Genomic DNA, 22153 nt, shown 5'->3' with positions numbered 1-22153 from the left:
TAGTCCTGTTCCTTAGTTCATGTTTTAGTGCTTACCTCTGGGATCCGTTTCAGAAAGCGGGTTAGTGAAAATTAAGCCAGGGGCATTGCTAGTCATAAAGCTCTATGGGACACAGACCCCCTCAACCCCCATGTACATTATTGATTTATTTTTGATTGAAGTGTCTGAAATGTGTTAGCATGTAGGGGAGAGCCGGGACGAATGAAACACTTTTCAGATATACGTCATTTTAAAATATAACGTTACAGACAGAAATCATTTGTTGTTGTCATCAACAACTCACATGTGTGTTCTATCAATACCAGGTGTTATCTTGTTAAAATGTGGAACGACCCTTTTTATGTACATCTGCAGACTGTTTTCCTGGTCTACTGTGAAGATCCTGTTATTTGGCTGTGAGCATCCTGGTGGTCCAGCCTGCAGCCTAGTGGACTCTGCCCCCCTACCGCCGTATCTAAATAAGGTAGAATGGCTGCGTTTCGGGACAAATGAAACACCTGTTTCAATCGTCCAGACAGTGACTCTTGACGTTTAAACTTTACTAGCTTCTAAACTGTAAAACTTTGACATTTAAACTTCAGGATGTGTTAAAGTACTAACTAATCTTTTATGTGATCATGACCATAGCACATGGAATAATAAACACAACTCGTCATTCAAAAAAAAAGATCGCTTGAGTGAATTTGAGCTGTGTTTCGTCTGGTTCTGTGCTGGTAGTGGATTTGGATAAACTGTGCTATTACTGGCTTATTATCCAGGATCTACTTTACTGACAAATTTAAGCATAGCCCCTGTAAACAATATATATCAATAATTGCTAGATATTATTGTTATCAGCTGCATCAGGCCCATTCAAAATGGCTCCCCCTGTCTCCTTTAACATTTTTAAAGCTAAAATACTATAATACTATAATAAAAAATTCATATAATTTGATATCGAAAATGATCAGTATAAATGTCAAATCATTACTTCTATCGAGTTTAAAGGCTGATTTTTGATAGTGAAAGTTGAAGAAACCAGATGGTTAATTGTGGTTTTAAACTTTTGTTCATGGTCAGTGGATTGCTTCACAAATCTGAGGCAGAACATTCAGAACTATTTTGATAAAATCTGTTTTCAACAAATATGCTTGAGAAAATAAAGTTAAATTTTTTTTGAGTCCCTTTTTTCTCAATAAAATTAATATCTTAATAGAAAAATTAAGTGCTAATTTGTTCATGATTCAAATGAATGAGATCAAACATTTATTGAATATTTATTGAACATTTGTTATATTGTTATTGAGGAAAATTATACTGCGATAATTATTGTTATTGTTTTATTGTCCAGCTCTAATTTATAGTATGATTTGACTGAATAAATGATGTTTATCATTTACTGAGAGATGTAAATCCATATTGCTCAGTCTGTGCTGCCTATCAACATTTTAATAGTCAATATTAATCCACTCCTTTCCATCTTGCATTAGTCTAGAGTTGTAACTATACTTCACTGAGAGACAGATAATCAGAGTTTCATTTTGTGCACACGCATATGAGCGCCCGTTAATGCACGACGTGGTTATCATTTCCATGCTGCACTTTGTAAAAGTTGCCTCTCGGCGTTTATCAATCTTGATAAATAGTTGTATTTCACTCTAATATTGTCACAATACAGTATACAGTCACAATCTGGCAAGCTACCAAGACACAGACAGACCTAGTTGCGCTTAGTGTTGCCACCTTCAATACAGAAAAATAAGGGACGCCTGCCGGAGTGGGAGCAACAATCCCTGCGGGCCCGGCAACGACAGGCTGATGGTGTGCCTGTGGTGGTATATCATAACTTAAAAGATGTTTGTAGTTCCTGTTTGTCCTCTCATTACCGTTATAAACACCCGTTTTCAACACTGACACTTTTTTGCGACATTTCATATCGTTAACTAGCCTACGTACCGCTTCACATTAACCAGTAGTTTATTTTGAAAGTTTAACCAGACGTTGCATATACATTATTGCTAACTTGACCGCAGAGCCCTACACGTCCAAAAACGACGCCATGGGGACTTGACAATTTTACTGGGGCACAGCACATGGATACAGGGGCACGTGCCCCAGTAAAAAAGGGTCTAGCCACGCCTATGTGTTAAAGGCCTGTGATGAGGGAAACTCCGGGTTTTCTTTTTCAGAGAGCAAAATCAGATAAACCCTAGATCAGTAACTCCGGCAACTGATGCTATTTCTAACCTCCCGAGGAGGTTAGGTCCACAGGATAAGTTGGAAAAAACTTAAAAAGTTGGAAACTCCTCCCCTGCTGCAAAGCCTGTATAGCTCACTTAGTTAGAGTGTTGCTTTCCCAACCAGTTCTTATGAATCAGAGACAGGTTCGAATCCCAACAGGTGTTTCAACTTCAAACACCTGTGTGGTGTTAGGTTCCCACTGACTTACAGTGGTCGTTAAAAAATGTGTATGTTAGTCTTTCTAAATTCAATAATTGTTTAAATGGATATCAGTGTTTCCATAAAATTGTTATTAGCTCTATATATTTAATTTGACAACAGTGGATTGGACCTCAAATGAAATATACAATGAACAAAATTATGAACGCAACACTTTTGTTTTTGCCCCCATTCATCATGAGCTGAACTCAAAGATCTAAGACTTTTCTTTATACACAAAAGGCCTATTTCTCTCAAATATTGTTCACAAATCTGTCAAAATCTGTGTCTCGTTTGCCGAGATAATCCATCCACTTCGCAGCTGATTAGACAGCATGGGTATTGCAAAGATGTGTCTTACACTGGCCACAAGAAGTAACATCCTTGTCGTCTTCACATCTATTATTGATCTTGTGCCTTAATAATTATCCACACATATCCTCTGAACAGGCATACTTCTTACACACACCAGCTCTGACTGAAAGATAAACAAGGCTGAGAAGGTTACCAATTTTATTTGCACAGAACTATTCATATGGTCCATACTGATACGTTTTGCTTTTAACAGATGACACCCAGCCTTCCAGATGATTACACTCTGTGTATTATAGTGACTGACCACATCCTGAGCTACACTAATAAACTACAGGTAAACTGTGGGTTTAACTTTAAATTACCCTCTAAAGCAGAGGTGTCCTTTTTATCAAGAGCCAATAAAATAATACAATAATTAGATTCAAAGGTGACTTCTGAGGCATCCGAGTTAACTTCTTAACAGCATTGCATGGAAATAATGAGCTCTATAACGAATGATAAAGAAGTATGGCCATCTTGAAAATTATTATCTGGGTTCTGCTAACAAATCAAAGTAGAAAATATAACAACATTTTCTGACTTCTTTGCTTCATCATCTGACTTTAGTAAGCGTTATGTGAAGTTTTGGAAGGGGAAGCTAGTTTTTCTGAACTGTCAGGTACCACATCAATGCTCCTCCACTGTTTACTTGTTCACTTGTAATATCTGATGTAGGACAGCACAATGAAAAATAAATAAATGTAAAGACAGGCAACATACTGTGTAAACATCCTGTCACTTGAACTCCCACTTTATTGAGGATGCACCAGTTGGTGACTTGGTCAACACAAACAATATAAAGCCCTAAGATTTTCTGTATGTGAGATTGGTATGATGTTCAAACATTGCTATAATCCACAGACCACACCTGGAGGAAGCAAGTAAATACAATAGGCCATTTAATTAATTCCACTCTCTTCAAATTTATAATGAATATAGAATAAGTGAGAATAGCTTCTTTAACATTTTTAAAAGACTGTGCAGTAATAGTCAAAATTGCTAGTCACATGACACGCAAGTACCAGACTTTTCACCATACACAATAACAAAGAAACAGCTGCTTCAAGCACCACTGTGTCTTCATAAAGCTCATGCACTCCTGACAACATCTTGGCATGTTTCTGATGAGACGGCAGATGGTGTCCTGAGGGATCTCCTTCCAGACTCCTTATCTGGGCATCAGTGAGCTCCTGGACAATCTGTTGTGCTACTTGGCTTGTCGGATCCACAATCCATAACGTCCCAGAGGCTCGCGATTGGATTCAGGTCTGCAAAACGTGAGGGCACGGTCAATGGCATCAATGCCCTCGTCACCCAGGAACTGCCTTCACACTCTCTCATTCATGAGGCCGGGCATTGTCGGGTCTGAGGATTTCATCCCGATACCTAACAGGGTACCGTTGGCTAGCATGGCGAGATCTGTCCTCCAAGGATATGCCTTTTCAGACCATCACTGACCCACCGCCAAACCGGTTAGGCTGGATGATGTTGCAGGCAGCATAAATTTCACCACGGTATTTCCAGACTTTTTCATGTCTGTCACTTGTGCTCAGTGTGAACCTGCTCTCGTCTGTGAAGAGAACGGGGCACCAATGGCAGACTTGCCAGTTCCGGTGTTCTCTTGTGAATGACAATGATTTGCACGGTGCTAGGCTGTGGGCACTGATCCCACTAGAGGACGTTGGGCCCTCATGCCACCCTCATGGATTTCTGACAGTTTGGTCAGAAGCACACACACTAGTAGCCCGCTGGAGGCAGTGGCAGTGCTCCTCCTATTCCTCCTCGCACAAAGGAGCAGATACTGGTCCGGCTGATGGGTTGATGCCCTTCTACGGCCCTTTCCAGCTCTCCTTGTGTAATGGCCCCTCTCCTGATATCTCCTCCATGCTCTTGACAGCTGGGCTGGGAGACACAGCAAACCTTCTTGCGACAGCATGTATGGATGTGCCATCCTGGTTGAGCTTGACTACTTGTGCAACCTGAATGGGCTGCAGGTATCACCCCATGCTACCAGTAGTGACAAGGACACTAGCAATAATTTTTTTTTGAGCAGTGCATTTCATATACAGTATATTAAGAATATTTCGTAGGTGTCTTAATTGATGTAACAGGGAAAGGTAAGACAGGTCTAGCTTAGAGTAATTTAACTGATCCCATAAGTGTTTGACATTATAGCTTTAGGTATTTCTCACATGTACTTGTCCTTGTCAGGAAGACAACAATAGACTGATTAGTTAAGAGACAGCAGTTCAGGCGTCAGGCTAGCAGATATCAGTGTTTTCTGGGAATCTTACAAGAACTCACTGGCTCCACAGATTAGAGCACAACATATGGAAAGTGAGAGTTTCCAATATGACAAAACATTGGAGTCTAAACATCAGATAGATAATTGTTCTAGGTGAAAGGTGACATAATAGAGAAACCCACAGGCACTAGGGGGAAGACAGAAACATAAAAGGGACCACAAGATGTTATCCTTCAGATTTGAAGTTGGCATTTGATGTGTTCACATGTTGTATGCTGGCACTGTATCTCCTTGGCCGGGCTCAATAAACCATGCTATGTTAAGTCTTCATCAGTCTCCGAAACTTCTTCACACCTGAACCTGGCTCACAATATCATTTCAACACAGCACATATTTTAAAATGGAGTGTCTGGTTCTGATATCACTAGACTACAGATATCTTGTCTAACCATATCTGAAAAGATATCCTCCCTAACAACAATATATTTTGAGCTAGATGAACACATATAACAATTTAATAAAAGCAAAAAATATGTTTCCTTAAAGGGACTATATGTAAGTATTTCAATGAAATTAATCAAATTTCATTGCCTTATTGTCAATGGGCTCAAAACTCACTTAGAAATGAAGCAGACGCTTGTTTTCTCCGTTGCTTGCATCAGTCACGATTCTGCTTTTAATGTGAGGACCCCAAGTCGGATTCAGCCCTGTGCGCGCTCCCGAGCCTCCCTCATACTACAGCGACAACACGGCAGCTAACGACATGCAGTCCACTAACACCATGAAACAACCAGCTCCCAGCAAAACACAGGCTCCACATAGGATACAGAATAACAATACAGGTTAATGTGCTGAAGCCCATCCACAGACTGTATATAAGAAATGGACGTAGTCATCGTGACGTCACGCGTTGGTTTGTGGACTGCCGTTTTGAAGCCTCAAGTTTGGCTGATAGGGCGCTACCATGTCGAGTTTTTGCGACCAGGAAGTGCCCGGAAGTGACGATACAGCGGAGCTAACAGCCATGTGCGGAGCTAGATTGCTTGCTTAGCTAGGTGCAACTGCAACTCACGTTAACTGTCATTTTAACTGGGCTGATAACTTTGTCTAGCAAACAACAGTCTTAAAACTAAATGTACTCACCAGAGAAAGTGAACAGCCGACTCCTAATAAGCTTTTTCAATGGTGCTGGTTAAATTTACACAGTGCCGAGGGTACGAGTCGGCTCTAGCCTGATTGAAAGGTTGCCATGGTAACGACTTGTCAATCATAGACAATCCCGCCCTGAAACATACTCTGCTTTGTGGTCTATTTTAAAATAAATGGGACCATAATTTACTAAATGAACATCATTTTGTATTGCAGAAAACCTGAAACTAGTGACTGAGACCATAAACTCATCAGGAAAGTGTTTACTGGGGTAATTATTCAGCTGAGAAGTAGGGTCATTTTCCCATTATTTCTAATGGACCCGGACTTCTTTTTGCAACCAGAAGAGTTGCCCCCTGCTGGATTTTCAATAGAATGCAGGTTTCAGGGACTTCCGCACCGGCTTCAAGACCGGAAGCTTCCCGCTTGAGCCCATATTACTTCACCAGCTAATGCAACCCATTTTACTATCCTATGTACCACTGTTGATTTAGCTTTCAAGAAAGGATGTAACGGTAAAAAGCAAATGTGGAGCAATTTGTTTACTAAAGTTAGCCTATAGTGATGCAGCCAGGAGCAGCCAGGTAATGCTACGGTAGCTTGGACCTGCCACTGTTTGCTTCGTAACGTTCAGTTTAGGTGTTTTTACCAATACTCAGGTACACCGCTTCTGTACCTGAGTATACATATACGTATATAATATACGACAAAGAGGAAGAGCCATCCACTAACACTATAGTAAAGTTACTTAATGCGGTCTGACTGTGTGAGTGACACAATGTCGTTATATATAATATTCAGTCCAGCTCACTACCCGTTTTGTTAGGGCCTGTGTCCACCAAAGCGTTTTTTTCTGACGCCAGCGTCTTTTTTCAATTCATTCCAATGGGAGCGCCATGTTTTTACTAGCTGGTAAAAACGCCAGGAGCGTGACGAGGCGCTGATCGTCTTTACCGCGCTGTGCGCTGAGCGTTTTTTTCCGGTCGCCGAGAGTTGAAAAATGTTCAACTTTGGGAAAAACACTGCGCTCGTCACTGTCACTTTTTACCCAGCCGTTCAATCACAGTGCAGGAGGGGCGGGACAAACACTGCACCAAGCACATCCGATTTTGAACGAAGCGATGTGCCTACTCGCCAAGGTGTGTCCTCGCCCGCAAAATCTCATGAACCTGCGTACATGTCTGTGCTCTCATGTTTCAGCCTTCTCTTCATGCAGAGCAAAGGCCAGAGCAAGTAGTCCTACATACTTTGTGGTGACATTTTTACATTCACTAAAATTAAGTAGGCTACCCTACTTGCAACACATCACCTCCACGGAAATTATGTATCATAGCAACCACAGCCTCTCGAAAAAAAACACTGCCCCTCCAAAACGCACCCTAGCGCTCCCAGCTAGGCGTTTTCAGAACAGCAGGTGCCGTTTTCAGCTGGTAAAAAACGCTTTGGTGGACACGGGTCCTTATCATCCAGTACATTTAGCTGTGCTGACATTGCTGAGCCTCCGGTGAAAGATACACAGATAGTAAAGATAGTTACTGAAAGCATCAGGCGAGCTAACGCTGTAGCACGTTGGCTAAATGCAGTAAATGTACTGTTATCATGTAACGAGCATGGATTAGTTCAACCTGCACCTGATAAAACTATTACTGTAACATTCAATAGGGGTTTACCAGAATTTCCAGCATATTGTGTGAAGCTGTCTCCCTGCCTGTCTATAGCTGCTGTCACACTGGCTTTTTTCCGGGAGTACTGTGCCGATATGCGACTTGCTGCGCTGAATGAAGTAACGTTACAGAGCTGGTGTTGATCTGCCTCTGAGATAGGAACGTTGAAGTAACAGAGCCTGAACATGTCTGAGTGAAAAGCTACAGCCTGCATGCTGGTGTTTCTGCATTTATTGCAGGATTTCTGTATGAAAGTGGTTGTGTTTCGGATTATGCTCGCTCATGAGTTCAAGCGAGCACGCGTACGAGCACATGCCTGGTTGCAATCTTAAAACTGCACCGCTAGTGGCCGCTGAAAACTACATAATGCCCCTTTAAGGCTAATATAAAATGTATACAAGTAATAACACTTCAAATGATGGCAGATCTGGATAGCCCTGACAGAAAAAATCAACATTTAGCAGATATGGTTACCTCTTACAATAAACTTTAAACAAACTTACTGTGTAGATACTGTTGGATGAAAATGGAAAAAACTGATGGTCCCAAAAAATTAGTAAAGCTACTCATTTGAAATGGTTATCATGTTTTAAAGAAATTTTACCACCTTAGGTGGTACTAAATTCTGGCTTGGCCCGTGGACTAAGTACTTCTAGCACTGCTGCAGACTCTTAGTCTAATTCTTCAGTACTGTGAGCACCACAAACAAATTCCTTTAACCTCCATTGTATTGAGGTGACAGCAAACTCTCAGAGACGGAGACAGAAACTAGAGCATTACACATTTAAATGTAACAGATGAGAAACAACGATGTAAGAATAAGGGTCATTCTGTTAACAGCACAATAGTAACACTGGTCTTGTCTAGAAATAAATCCCTCAACCCTGTGGATGTAACAAACAAATGCAATATTCAGACACCTTATTATAAAGGTATCTTTCTTCACTATCTGTAAAAACATAAACATTATTTCAAGTTACAACCTTACATACATTTTTTAAGAACCACAGTAAATCTAGCACCCAGTTGCTTCACCTCAGTACTGTCATAATTCTTCTCAGCCTTTATTTTTTTCACAATGATGATAATGACAATATGAGCAGGGAGAGACAGTCCCCTTGGGGATCAATAAAGTATTTCTGATTCTGATCTCAACTAAGTGACATTACATACTGTGCTGTAATCACCTGCCTGACAGCTGAGTTAAGTATACGATATATGTGCACGCAGTTGTAAGTAGGTCCACACATAGAGGCTATATGCATCTAGGATATTCTGATACATATGGGCAGTGAAGAGTCACAGTGCAACCAGCTCAATTTATTTCCTGGAAGATAGACTTAAGGTACAGTACTGATATTAGAACTCAGCTGGGGGTAATCCACTTGTTCATGTCTTGAATGCCACAGCTCAATAATAATTTTCTCCAGGCGAGCAGCTGTCCACTTTGAATCACAGAACCGGAAGAAAGCACAATTATCTCAGTAAACAGCTCTTTCCAGTTGACTCTTTTTTTCAAGAACATAAAAAGTACTCACAAAATGGTATCTATTGTAAGACAGACACAACTGAACTAAATTAGACTTAAGCCTAAGCCTCAAATGTTAGATTATCACAGCATGATTATTTGAAAATGTTCTTTTAATAGAACCAGAAAGACTATTTATTTGACATCAAAAGGTTTTGTACATTCGCCGGATCTGACATCTTTGTGATTGTGTAATTGCAAGTTAAGTTCCTTACAAACTGTGTGAATCGTAAAAGCATTCCTCTATCAGCAGAGAACTGTTAAATGCAAATCAAAGGTCCGAAGGAGAGGGACACAATTTCCTTTTTTTTTAATCAAAGGCAATTGTGAGGAAGCATTACACCATATCTGCTTTGTGTCTGTTTTTTGGGGCATGTTTTGATGTGATTATATCATTGCTGATAAAATCCCTCAGAGATGATTTCCAGAACCCATGTAGTCTTAGGGTCAGACATCGAACCCAGCCTTCACTTGGACTGCAGCCAGGGCCTTCTCTCATAAAAAACCATCTCGCAGGGCATGTGTTTAGTAATGGACCATCTGACAACTATAAGCCAACACAGAGCTTCTGTCTCATAATCTGTGGCCCTGCTGCATCTTTAAACGATTGGGTTACTGTCACTGGCAACTGAATACCAGAGCTGCAGGAGTCAATGCAGAGGGGAAAACAGTTATAATTCACATCACCCACTTATGAACAGTTGGAAATGTATTCACACCGATTGATAAAGTGAATCCAGGTAGAAGATTATGTTGCTTAGTAAACCTGAGCCAGTAATGACATTTTGTAAAGATATTTATTGTTTCCTCAGGAAGAATTGTAGCAACTTTGGTGATCCCCTGACTTTTCATCCTGCACCACCACCAGATCAACATTTATGACCACATATCTGCCAAAAAATGACATTCCTGTCAACTTTTGTGTTTAATGCTAATTAGCAAATGTTAGCATGCTGACACGGCTTGCTATGATGGTTCACATATGCACTCAGCAGGGGGTTGTTTATGGGCTCCATCCCCGAATGTTTTCGCAAAATCGCTGAATCTTTTAGGTTTTTAATATAACTTCAATTCAATAACTTCATTTGCAGCATCAGTATCAGCCAGTGAACCACAGGACAGGTGTTTTTTCAGGTTTGTACATCTGCAGCTGTAACGGTAAGTTGGTGAGGTGTTTAGCCGAATACACATTGCTGGCTCGCTAGTTAACATTAGCTGCGGTTAGCTTGCTACTAGTAGAGATAACTTTGTTTCACTCCTGTTGTGCTGGTGTTCTGACTATTTATGCCACCTATCGAGATGTGCTTTTTTATTAGGTTGTTATTATTACAAAATTGTCATATGTCCATAATATGCTCATTGTCACTATCAAGATATTATCTAGACATTAAATACCACAGTACTGCCCCATTCCTAAAATGAATGCCTGGAGAAAGTTGTTTGTCTTTTGGTTGGACCTTGTTCAATTTGTTGTAGTGCTGCATATCAATGGCAACACACAGTGATAATGGACTCACCAGGCACGACTCAAGGTGGTTCACAAAATAAACAGTTTATAAGTCTCAGCAGTAGTACACAGAGCAGAAGTCGGAGTAAAAAACAGAGAGCTAAGGTCAAACACACTAGAGAACACACACTGAGAAATCACTAGTCCGCTGGCACAAGGGATCAAGACGAATTGGCACTGAAACAAAGGGGAAGAGGGTATCCAACTAGGGCCTGGGAGACAACGGGGCACAGGTGGAGCACTTTAGGGCAGGGACAGGTAATCACACCAGGCAGGAAGGCAGACAAAGACCTGAAAATAGATAAGATGGTAAGTTCCTACAGACAAGAAGTGGTTGCAGACATGAAAATAGACACAATAATCAAACTGTGGGAGCTGGAGATGACACTGCATAGTTACTTAACAAAAGAGTTGCATGTTTCAAATGAGAACTGTAACGCTCAAAGAAAGAGATTAGTTAATTGTAAGACTGAATAGAAAATTATTTAGATGTCTCAGAGTATTATAGGCCCCTCTGTAGTGTTTTGGCTTTTGATATATAAACTCCATCCATCCATGCATCCATCGTCAACCGCTTATCCTGCGTACAGGATCGCGGGGGGCTGGAGCCAATCCCAGCTGACATCGGGCAAAAGGCGGGGTACACCCTGGACAGGTCCTGCCATCGCAGGATACGTAAACTCATGCATGTCAAACTGGGCTTAGTTTTTCATCTTCTCATCATTAATTCTAGCAACGTGCTCAACCCAAGACAGTCCCTCGTGTTTTTGTAACCCAAGTCTGCAGTGTGTGCACTGTATGTCTGTTGGCTACATTGCACTGACAAGATCTTATGTATTAGGTAAATCACGTTTAAAGTATATTTAAACATATAAGTCTTCGGTAGCTATTAGTATACCTACTGCAAAAACAAATAAAGAGAACAATATGAGTAAATACTGTTGAAAGCAATAGACAGATATTGAGTGAGAAACAAAAAGCTTAAACAGTTAGACAAACAAACATAAATTCGCAATATAGAGTATATACTATATACTTTATATGTTTCAGGTTAGTAGTGAAATTAAAGCTGAACAGACCCTTTCTGCAACAGACATTTTAACTTGTCAGTCACTTAAAACATTATGAAGTGGAGAAAGAAAACCACCATTAATTTTATTAATTCCACCAGGACTTGTGTGACAAGTTCAGTTGTCAGTAAATAAAAGAGAAACTGGTGATGGTCATCTAGCACATCAGTCAAATCCAATATATGAAGAAGCTTGCTTTGTTCTTGCCGAGAGGTCTGTTGTCTTTTGTGTACAAAAACTGCAAGTTTTGGCAAAGAATGACTTAAATGAGAAACATTTGTAAAACGAAGCATGCAGTTTGTGTTCTTGATCATGTTAGTTTAACTTCTCTCTTTTAGTTACTATTTCAAATATTGTTCTTCTTCTTCAGCTTCCATAGCCAAAAACACACAAACAATAAAGGTGACTGTTGCTATTTCTGAAAAAGACATATACCCAGTCATGGAATCTAACTAAGTACATTCATTCAAGCACTACACATTTACTTTTACTCCATTTAGAGGTAGATATTGTACTTTTTACTTCACTATTACATTATTTGACAGCTTTAATTTGTAGTTACTTTACAAATTAAGATTTTTACACACAAATTTTAGCTGAAATGATTAGTTGATTAATCAAAAATCAGTTGGCAACTATTTTCCACCTTTTCCACCTTTCCACCTCTATGTTCCAGCTTCACAAATAAGATGATTTGCTCCGTTCCCTTTAATTATTTTAATTATGTTAATTTATTTGTAAAGATTTTGAGGTTTGGACTATTGTTAAGACAAAACAAACATTTAGTAGGACTCACTTACGACTCTGGGTAAATAACATTTTCAATGCAGGACTTTTACTTGTAGCAGAGCATTTTTACAGCGCTGAATTGGTACTTTTAAGTATCAGATCTGAATACATAAATATATAAAAATTGAATAAAGGGACAATAAAAGAGCTACCACACACACACACACACACACACACACACACACACACACGGGCCTTGTGACGTAAGAGTCGCCTTTAAAAGATGCTGGTTAGCGAAGCTGAGCGCTCTTTACGCGGCTCTGTTCATCCTGGAGGAGTCTTCACTGTGAGCGCGGATTACATTCATCCAAAAGTGGTGACTTGGAGATGACAGACTTTCCCAAACATAAAAGAAGAATTAAGAGAAGGGCTGAGTCTTGTGTAAACTGTGATTAATCGTGATAGCGTTACCAAACTATTAAGGCGTCAATAGAAGCTGGTGCGCACAGTGGAATGTTCTGAATACGAAGAAGACACGTGATGCGTTACGGTAACAGGTGGCACATTATGGTTAAAATATATTTTCTAGCCTTTGTGTCAGTGTCAGTTTTCTAGGAATGAGTTGGCGGCTCCATGTAATGTGCGTGTAGAAAATCGCATCAAGCGCGCAGGTCTTATGTGCCAAATGTAGAAAAAACAGCATGGAGAAAGACTTGAGAAGGACGCCTCTCATAAACTTTCCTGGTGAGCAAATTGACCAACCCTAACTATCAAAACGGCTCCAGAGTGAGAACAAGCTCCGATGAATGGACAGCAGAATGTTTTCTGGTCAGGTGGGTCTGAATTACAGCTTCAACCTAAGCGATGGCCAGGAGCTGGTGGACACGGCGGCGGGCATGGCGAAGCTCTCCCCGACGGGCTTCGTAGTGCTGTCCGTGGTGCTGGGCTTCATCATGACTTTTGGCTTCCTGAACAACTTCATTGTCCTGCTTCTGTTTTGCAAGTTCAAGAAGCTGCGAACACCAGTGAACATGCTGTTGCTGAACATTAGTGTCAGTGACATGATGGTGTGTTTGTTCGGCACCCCTCTGAGTTTCGCCTCCAGTGTTCGAGGCAAGTGGCTGCTGGGGCGCAGCGGCTGCAGCTGGTACGGCTTTATCAACTCCTGCTTTGGTAAGTTTCCTTTTAATGGAGAGAGTACCAGTATTCAAGCTAATACATTAAAGATCGTTGTTGCTGGTACATTTAAAATGACTGCTGACATGTCATGGACATACACACACCATATACACACAAGTGAAATGGATCACTGGGATGAACTAAGTGGGACATTTTACAGTTAAAACTAACTCGTAAACATCTTGTCAGTGCTCTCTGGTGGACAAACATTGTAATGGTGTCACTGTTGTGACAATTCTCCTTTAACAAGCCTCATTAATAATACACATTTAAACCCACATTTAAAACATACAGAAACAGCCTCTGTACCATGACTATTTTTTGTTGTTCTGAGTGATTATTGCAGAGGGAATGAATTTGTCTGATGGTAGTAACTGGAAAGAGTGGTGGAGGGAGTGGGAGGGGTCCTCTGTGATCATGGTGGCTTTCCTGATAACAGAGCAGTTGTACAGTTCAGATAAGGGGGTTTGTGGAGCCGATTATCTTATTGCAGTGAGTTATTATGTGGGAGAGTTTTGGTTTATGTTTGGTGGTAAGGAGGTTGTACCAGGATGAAATGTTGAAGGTGAAGGAATATTGTTAAATGACTGAACAGTATTACCTTTGGCATTTCTATACTACATTTTCTTGTAACTTAAAGGCCAAATATATGCCGATATATCTGCAGTAATATGGGCCTTGCTGATCTAGCTGTCTAGTCTAGCTGAATTTTGTATTCTGACATTTTCCAGCCAAATGCAAAACAAGGGATTGCTGTCAGATTTGTATATTTCTGCATTGCACTGTTTATGACCTCTCACATGCCTCATGAGATGTTTTGCTTTACTGCAACAACCTGAAGGTTGTGGGTAAAAGTCCTATACTTCGCATGGATTAACCCCCTTGAGCACGATGTGTCAAACATGGGCGCCGACATCCACATACTTTTATGAAGTCAAGGCTTTTCAGTGGTGTTGTTCAGTTGTTCAATCTATCCAGGAGGTGGTGTGGTAATAATGGTAACAGAAATCTGATGCATTGAATTCCATGCCTAAATCTTTGGAGGACCCCCCCCCCAGGATAGATTACTGACTCAATTAATTAATTAATATGCCACTAAATGCACCAATAATAACTTTATTTATTTAATTTTCCATTTGGTAATGAATTTATTAATTTTAAAATGTACTATTATTGTCATTATATTTGTTTATGTATTTAGTTATGTATTGTTTTTCCTTTGCATTTCCCCCCAATTTATTCCCCCAAACTTAGTTATTTCTGTGTTCTCATTTTACATTTCTTTATGCATTTCGTTAATGTGTGTGTGTTTCAGTTAGTGGCGTACATGGACACAGAAGCTGACCCTTTTGCTTTCAGTAATTTGGAGGAAGTGGCTCATCGCCTGAACATGTCCGAATATCACATAATATGTTGGGCTGCCATCCTCATATGCTGCCTGCGGAAGCCCTGGAAAGTTTTTTGCTCTGTACAGTTTGTCTGTGACATTTTGTGGCTGGTGAAAGAACAAGTCAGATGGCATAGAGGTCTGGGTATGTTGCTGTTATGGTAAGTTACAGGATGTATTTGCCTGTAATAACTGAAAATTATAGCAAGTGGTGCTACATTGAAATCTATGATCCGTCAAAACGTAAGCCAATAGCTATGTTGTTATGATTGGTGAACATTTATCTACAGATATCAGAGACTGTTTAAAAATTTCTGTCATTGCTTGGTAGTGCACTGCATATTTTACCAACGTTTGTATTTAACGATGTGCTGTACAACATTGGAAGTGTTGGGAAGTGTTTAGCAATATAGCACCCTTTTAGCCCACATACATTTGTACAGGAGTGGATTGGGATAATACTTCAGACCAGACCAATTTCCACCTTCACTCCATTCACAACAGATCACATGTAGGGGAGAGTGGGGTGATCTGAGTCTGTGGGGAAGTTGAGCCACTCCTTGTTTATCAGCACCCGTAGACTAAATTGGTCATGTGACCACATATTTTTGAAGAGTCATCCATTTTACTGACCCTGTGATGGAAAGAGGCACATTTAAGGTAAAAGAATTTGCCATTAAAAGTGAATTTGTTATGTTCAAGGAGTCATGATTCTTGTGTTTAAACAATTCTAAACAAGTTTGAACAAATCTCACTCATGTGTTAGTGCTTTAGGAAGTCACAGTTTGGATTTACTGTTAGCATGACATTACCTCTAAACGGCCGGATGACACAAGTTTGTTAAAATTTCAGGGATGGGGTAATTTAAGCCAAAAGACCTGGGCGAAGTTGATCCAGCTATTACTGTGTAAGACTGTAAAAACAAAAAAAACTGCATTGCATTCTTAATTAAAACATAATAATGAATGTCTGTTACATTCAAGCCCTTGCCAAATGACTCTGTATTCGCAATATACTGGAATTTTTAAATCTAGTGTCTGTAGCACAATCCTGTGCTGGCAAACTGGTAGTGATGTCACCGTATGCCATCTCTTCCGTCCAACGGTGAATTGTTCTCTCATCAACCCCAGAAGGCTTTGCCTTGTGACAGAAACACAAACATGCAAGCAAAAAACTTTCCAGGGCTTCTGCAGGCAGCATATGAGGAGGTCGCCCAGCTCTCCCAGCATTATTTATGAGGTATAGGGACTTGTTCAGGCCATGTGCCACTTCCTTCAAATTATTGAGAACAAAAGGGTTAACTTCTGTATCTGTGTAAGCTGTCAGTCCCGCATCAAGCGCACAGGTCTCTATTTACTTCCACACAAAAAAGTAAATAGTTCTTACTGACTATTATTTTTAGCTAGATTAGTTAAGCGTCTCAATCTAGTGATCTCTCTGGACATAACCATTTGTATTGTGACGTGAGCCTGGCCGCTTGTGTGGGAGCAAGGCATGTAAAAGTCAATCTATGACACACTTTGAATAACAGCCCCCTCATTTGCATAATGAAGAAGAAATGCATAAAGAAATGTAAAAATAAATAAATAAATAAGGGGAATTAAAAAAGGCAAAGGGAAAATAATACAGAAATAATACAAAAAAATAATTCATACAATGAAAAAAATTATAAATTATATGGAATTTTAAATTAAATAAATAGGGGAAATTGTTGTGAGTTAGGACAGAAGGGACCCAAACGCAACACTCAGGATTAAACAGGTTTTATTAAGGGACAAGGGGCTGAGGCAGTGGAGATGAAGGAGAGGTGGACACCGGGGAACGGGGGCACGGAGGACCAAGGAGCAGGTGGGGCAGAGGAGGCTGAGGCGAGGGAGACGAGGGAAACAGAGGACCAAGGAAGAGAGGAGGCCCGGGAGAACTGACCGGAGGGATGGGAGAAGGAGTGTGGTGGCAGGCAAGGGGAGAGGTGGAGACACAGAGAGGTAGGCAAAACACAGGGGAAAACAGAATGGTAGGAAAATAAGGAGAAATAAACAGGATACTCACCGTCAACCGGGCTGCCACCACAACAGGAAATAATACAATGGAAAATAAATACAGAAATAAATTCAAACAGAAATCTCAATTTATGCCACATTTTATAAATTAATTAATTCCTACATTTTTATATATTATTATATTATAAATATATTATTATTTTGTTGCATTTAGTAGCATATTAATGTATTTATTAAGTCATTTATTTATTTTGAATTTGGCAGTTTCGGTCCTCCATAGTCTCATAACATTTAACATCTAGAAGTAAATGATAAGAAGAAGCAACTCATTGATTGTCGTAGATGTGTTTCTTTGCTTTCGGTAAGTGTTAATCTTATCTCTGAAGACCAAAAAGGCCAGTGGGTGTTTAGAATGATCTATAGATATAACTCTCTTTTGGGGCAAAGACCACTCTTATGGTAACAGAATAGTCAGGGAATTTTACCCAAGATACATCTGCCAAACTTGAAGGATAAAGCTGGGGATATTCTTTATCTTTCTTATTGTCAATAAATCCCAGAAAAAGTATCTAACTAAAAAGTATCACCTATGAGGGCAAAGACTGATAAGCAGTGCCTTAAATAAATATTCATCGCTCCACTTGGAGTCTGAAACATGTTTTCTTCTTGCCCTGTGTTTGGCTCCATCTATCTGTTACAGTTACAGTACAGTTTCCCAGTACTTGCTGATGAAAAACATCCCCACAGCATGATGCTGCCACCACCACCACCGTTTCACTTTACAGTGTTGGGTTTCAACCTCACATAACACCAGGGCTGAAAAGTTCAATTTTGGTCTCATCTGACCAAAGAACCTTCTTCTATGAATGTTTGTTGTATCTCCCACATGGCTTGTGGCAAACTCAAAACTGGATATATTATTGCTTTTATCACAGCAACAGCTTTCGTCTAACCAATTTTCCTTAAAGGCCAAGTTGAGGAGTGCATGTTGATAGCTTGTGTTCCAGTTGACAGATTTTCCCCCAGACTGTGGACTTTCCAGCTTGTTACCAATGGCCTCATGGTTGCTTATCTACTTAATGCTCTTCTTGCCCTGTCCTTCAGTTTAGGTTGACAGCCTTCTCTTTTGTTATTGTGCAATATTCTTTCCATTTTGTAATGATGGATTTAATAGTGCTCTGTGAGGTATTCAAACCTTGGGATTTTGAACATAACCCCGCTTTGTAAATCTCCAGAACACTGAGGCCTTCAGCTTGGATTTATATTGAGTTTAAATTGCACACAGGTGGAAACTATTTAAAGCTTGAGTGCGGGAGTCTTACATATAAATTAACGTCCGTTACATTCAAGCCTTTGCCAAACGATTCACTTAATGCACAAAAGAGTGGCAGAGCCTATGGCTGTAAAAACCTATAAAGTATCCAGAAACAAAAGAAACTCCAGACATTCAGAGGAAGAATTAGTAAATTAGTAAAAAACTTGAGGTCAAACACCTCTGTGTAGCTTTACCTCGTTGGAGAGGGCTGAGAGAAGAGATGGGACTGAGGGCACTCATCTGTAGGCATTAGGGGTGTGCATTAATGAAATTTATGAAATGAATTGTTCTTATGTAATGTATGTTTTTTGTAGCTTTGGCAATATTGTCGTTATACATTCATGCCAATAAAGCTGATTTAAATTGAATTGAATTGTGTGACGAGATTAAATTGTGAAAAGTCTCGCGAGACTCACACAATTGACATTTTTCACATGCTGTCAAGCCACACATTAATTTTCTCACACAGTGAAATACAAATGTATAACTGATATCAGCTTCCAGCTGCTGCCACACCGGCGTACACCCTGATAGTAATCAACTGCATGGCTTGCGCTGTGAGTCCAGACAGCTGTGAGGATTGGTAACTAACTGGTAGAGTTTTGCAACATAACCATGAACAAACTGTATCAGCCTAAACATCATTTTACCATTGCATTCTAAGAAATACCGTATGTATCTTTTGCATTTTCAAGCTAATTCATACTGGTCAGGTCGAAATATATACAAGTTTTGTTTTGCTTCACGTGCTGTGCTTTGTTATGCCTCAATGATAAAAAAAAAAAAATGATTTAGTGGAATTTCCATTTTATTGAAGAAAGGGATAATATATTTCATACTGCAGCAAGTGTTCATTTAGACTTTGTTCCTCTCTGGGCTCCTGTACAAAGCCGAAGTTATGCGTCAACAATGAAAAAAAATGGAATTTTGATTTAGATAAATTTCTATTTTATTGAAGAAAGGGCTAACATATTTCATACTGTGTTTTTGAAAGCAGCAGGTGTTTATTTACACTTTGTTCCCCTCTGGGCTCCCATATTGTGCCGATGTCAGTTTTTGCCTGTACACAAGACTTGACTCAGTACCGAATGCTGCAGATAGAGGTAATCTCATTGAGTGCTGCTGGCCCGTGATTCAGTTACCAGACACCAGAAGCCATATACATGCTTGTTTTACGGATATTGTTCATGCAGGATTTAGCAAAGTAAACTCTGTATGATGATGAGAATATGCTGCACATTGAGGAGACAATTTTTGAGGAGATTTTACAAATACACTACTGTACTTCTCAACATAGCTCACTCAGGAGATATAAATCTTGGCCTGGATTAACGGAATAAGAATATAAAGAATATCCATCTCATAACCTTAGTGTTATGTGACAAAGACTCAAGCAGGTGCAAGCCGAGAGTGACACTTAATTGTTCAGGGCCTGCTTTACAGTTTGTGTTTACATTTGGACATTTCAAACAAAAACATTCACAAGTAATCCTGCATCGTCTTTCACAATAGCGCTCAATGAAGCATAAACAGTATGTTAAATTTATTGTTGTTATTGTAGTTGTTCTTACTTGTGTTGTTCCCACACACCATCACACTTACATCATATAGTACATCTTTTTCTCCCCAGCAGTGCAGGGGCACTGCTGGGGAGGGGCAGGGACATCATCGGTTTCATATGGCCATTGATGCATGACTGTGCTTTAATGTGTAGGAAGATGGCTGGGTGCTTTGGTTAATCTGCAAACAACCATATTAATGCCTGACTTGGAGTATTCATTTCATCTACAAATCTCCCTGACATCATCTCCACCCTGTTGTCTCTTCTTCAGATGAGATAGCAGATGAGCTGCTTCTAAATGGCACTGCCTGAGCCTAAACTCACACATCATATATAATATAATGATTGATCAGTTTGCCTTGGACAATTTTTTAGGCTCGCAGAGGATGACATTCATATTGCAGAGAGCAGTGAAGACATAGAAAGCTCAGATCAGTGTCACCTCTCATCTTTTCTGTAAATCACTTTTTCTGTCTATTGACCTTTCGCAAACCAGAATGCCAGAAACCAGCCTTTAACACACAGCTCTTTGTACAAGAGAAGAAATGCATTCACCACCAAAAATAACCTGATAACATCCAAAAACTGTGTCAAGTAAAAAAAACCTAATAGCCTGGATTAAGACAAGATGAGACACTGTAATATGTAGTTTATGTATGTGCTGCTAAATTGTATTGTAATTACATCATCCATGGCCTCAAGAGAGACAGACAGGCCAAACAGTCATTTTCAGGCTTTAGGGATGGCACAGTCAGTCCACCACTTTGGTCCATACTGAAATATCAGCAACAATATAACAACTATTGGATGATTTTCCATCCTGATCACACAGGTGTTGTCAGTTCAAGGTAGTGTGGGCTCATTGCTTAGGGCTTAGACTGCGTTCACATCATATGGGATGGACAGTAGAGATGTGAAAGACGTCATTACCATGATGAGATTACAGAGTCAGTCAGCAATTCAACAAAATAGTCAACAAAATCCCGTGCATTGACAATATAACACCATATCCATTCAATTTGGGTTTAATTGCATTGAACTACATTGTCTTTGGCAGATGTGTGGTGTACATATTTGTTTTGTGTTCAAGCATTTTTGTATTTTTAGGTCCTAATTCCCCTGTCGTGATATTGACGTGGAAGTTGACATGAACGCTGTTTATAAGTCAGAAAACTCATAATTACAATAACTCCAATATAACATGAACATTGCATTAGGGTGGACTTCAGAACTGAGCCCAAAGTCTCGCTAGCTGTTCTGTAAGGCTGTAATCAAGAAAATCAAACTGTAATATGGATACAAGTTGAGGTCTAAAGTTTTTTTTATGCTTTTCAGTGGAGGAAAAGTAAAATCTTCCCAGAATCAAGGCCTTTTTTAATATTGCTCAAACATGTAAAAATAATTGGCAAAGCATTTACAGGTCTGCAAGCATCTCTTAAAAACCATGCTCACCGTGCTCATTCTTTCATTGCTTGATGGGGATTGTGGACAACAAGTTTTAAAAGTTGTGAAGGACATTTTCGTGAGCTACAGTCAACTTTAGCAATAAAGAAGGTTTCAAATAACTCTGGATGTCATAAGCAGAGATATTAATTGAAACTTGGCCAAGGAGAATGGCAACAGCAATACAAAGTGAGGACACACTGCACACATCCCTTCTTGTCGGTCCGAGGCTTTTTCTTTACTTTTCAATGGAGCCAAAGTAAAAACTGGCCAGAGGATAGTGTCAGAATCAAAGCCTTTGAGAACCTATTAAATAACTCTGGCCATAATCTCCAGTCTCCAGCATCAAAATCAATTGCTTTGTAGACCCATCCATCCGCACTGCTGCTGTTTCCTGTTTCCTGTTTCCTGTTTTGATACTGAATGTAAGCATTCTGTAGTTGTTCAGCTGTTTTAAAAAAACAGCAATTGGTTTTTAGAAAGGTCCATCTTTGCAGAAGGGAAATCTAATATGATTTGTCAGGTAAAAGTTCATAACAATGGGATACTACCATGTCTGATTATCTGATATCTGCGTACACACACACACACACACACACACACA

At 39.8% G+C, this 22153-nt stretch overlaps 1 protein-coding gene across 2 annotated transcripts in view; it reads left to right on the top strand.

The window, feature by feature from the left end:
• The first annotated feature begins 12920 nt into the window (after positions 1-12920).
• Positions 12921-22153, top strand: part of tmtops2b (teleost multiple tissue opsin 2b) — a 28845-nt gene continuing 19612 nt past the window's right edge. Inside the window, exons 1-2 of one of the 2 annotated variants that reach the window (XM_046054900.1) lie at positions 12921-13408; positions 13498-13837. In XM_046054900.1, the coding sequence (XP_045910856.1) occupies positions 13561-13837 (277 nt within the window). In that variant the 5' untranslated portion in view covers positions 12921-13408; positions 13498-13560. Of the gene's footprint in view, positions 13838-22153 lie in introns of both variants that reach the window. The other variant, XM_046054899.1, reaches the window with a different exon arrangement.

This window comes from Micropterus dolomieu, linkage group LG07 (genome assembly GCF_021292245.1).
Source record: "Micropterus dolomieu isolate WLL.071019.BEF.003 ecotype Adirondacks linkage group LG07, ASM2129224v1, whole genome shotgun sequence".
Taxonomy (NCBI): domain Eukaryota; kingdom Metazoa; phylum Chordata; class Actinopteri; order Centrarchiformes; family Centrarchidae; genus Micropterus; species Micropterus dolomieu.
This window is presented reverse-complemented; position numbering and strand designations above follow the sequence as displayed.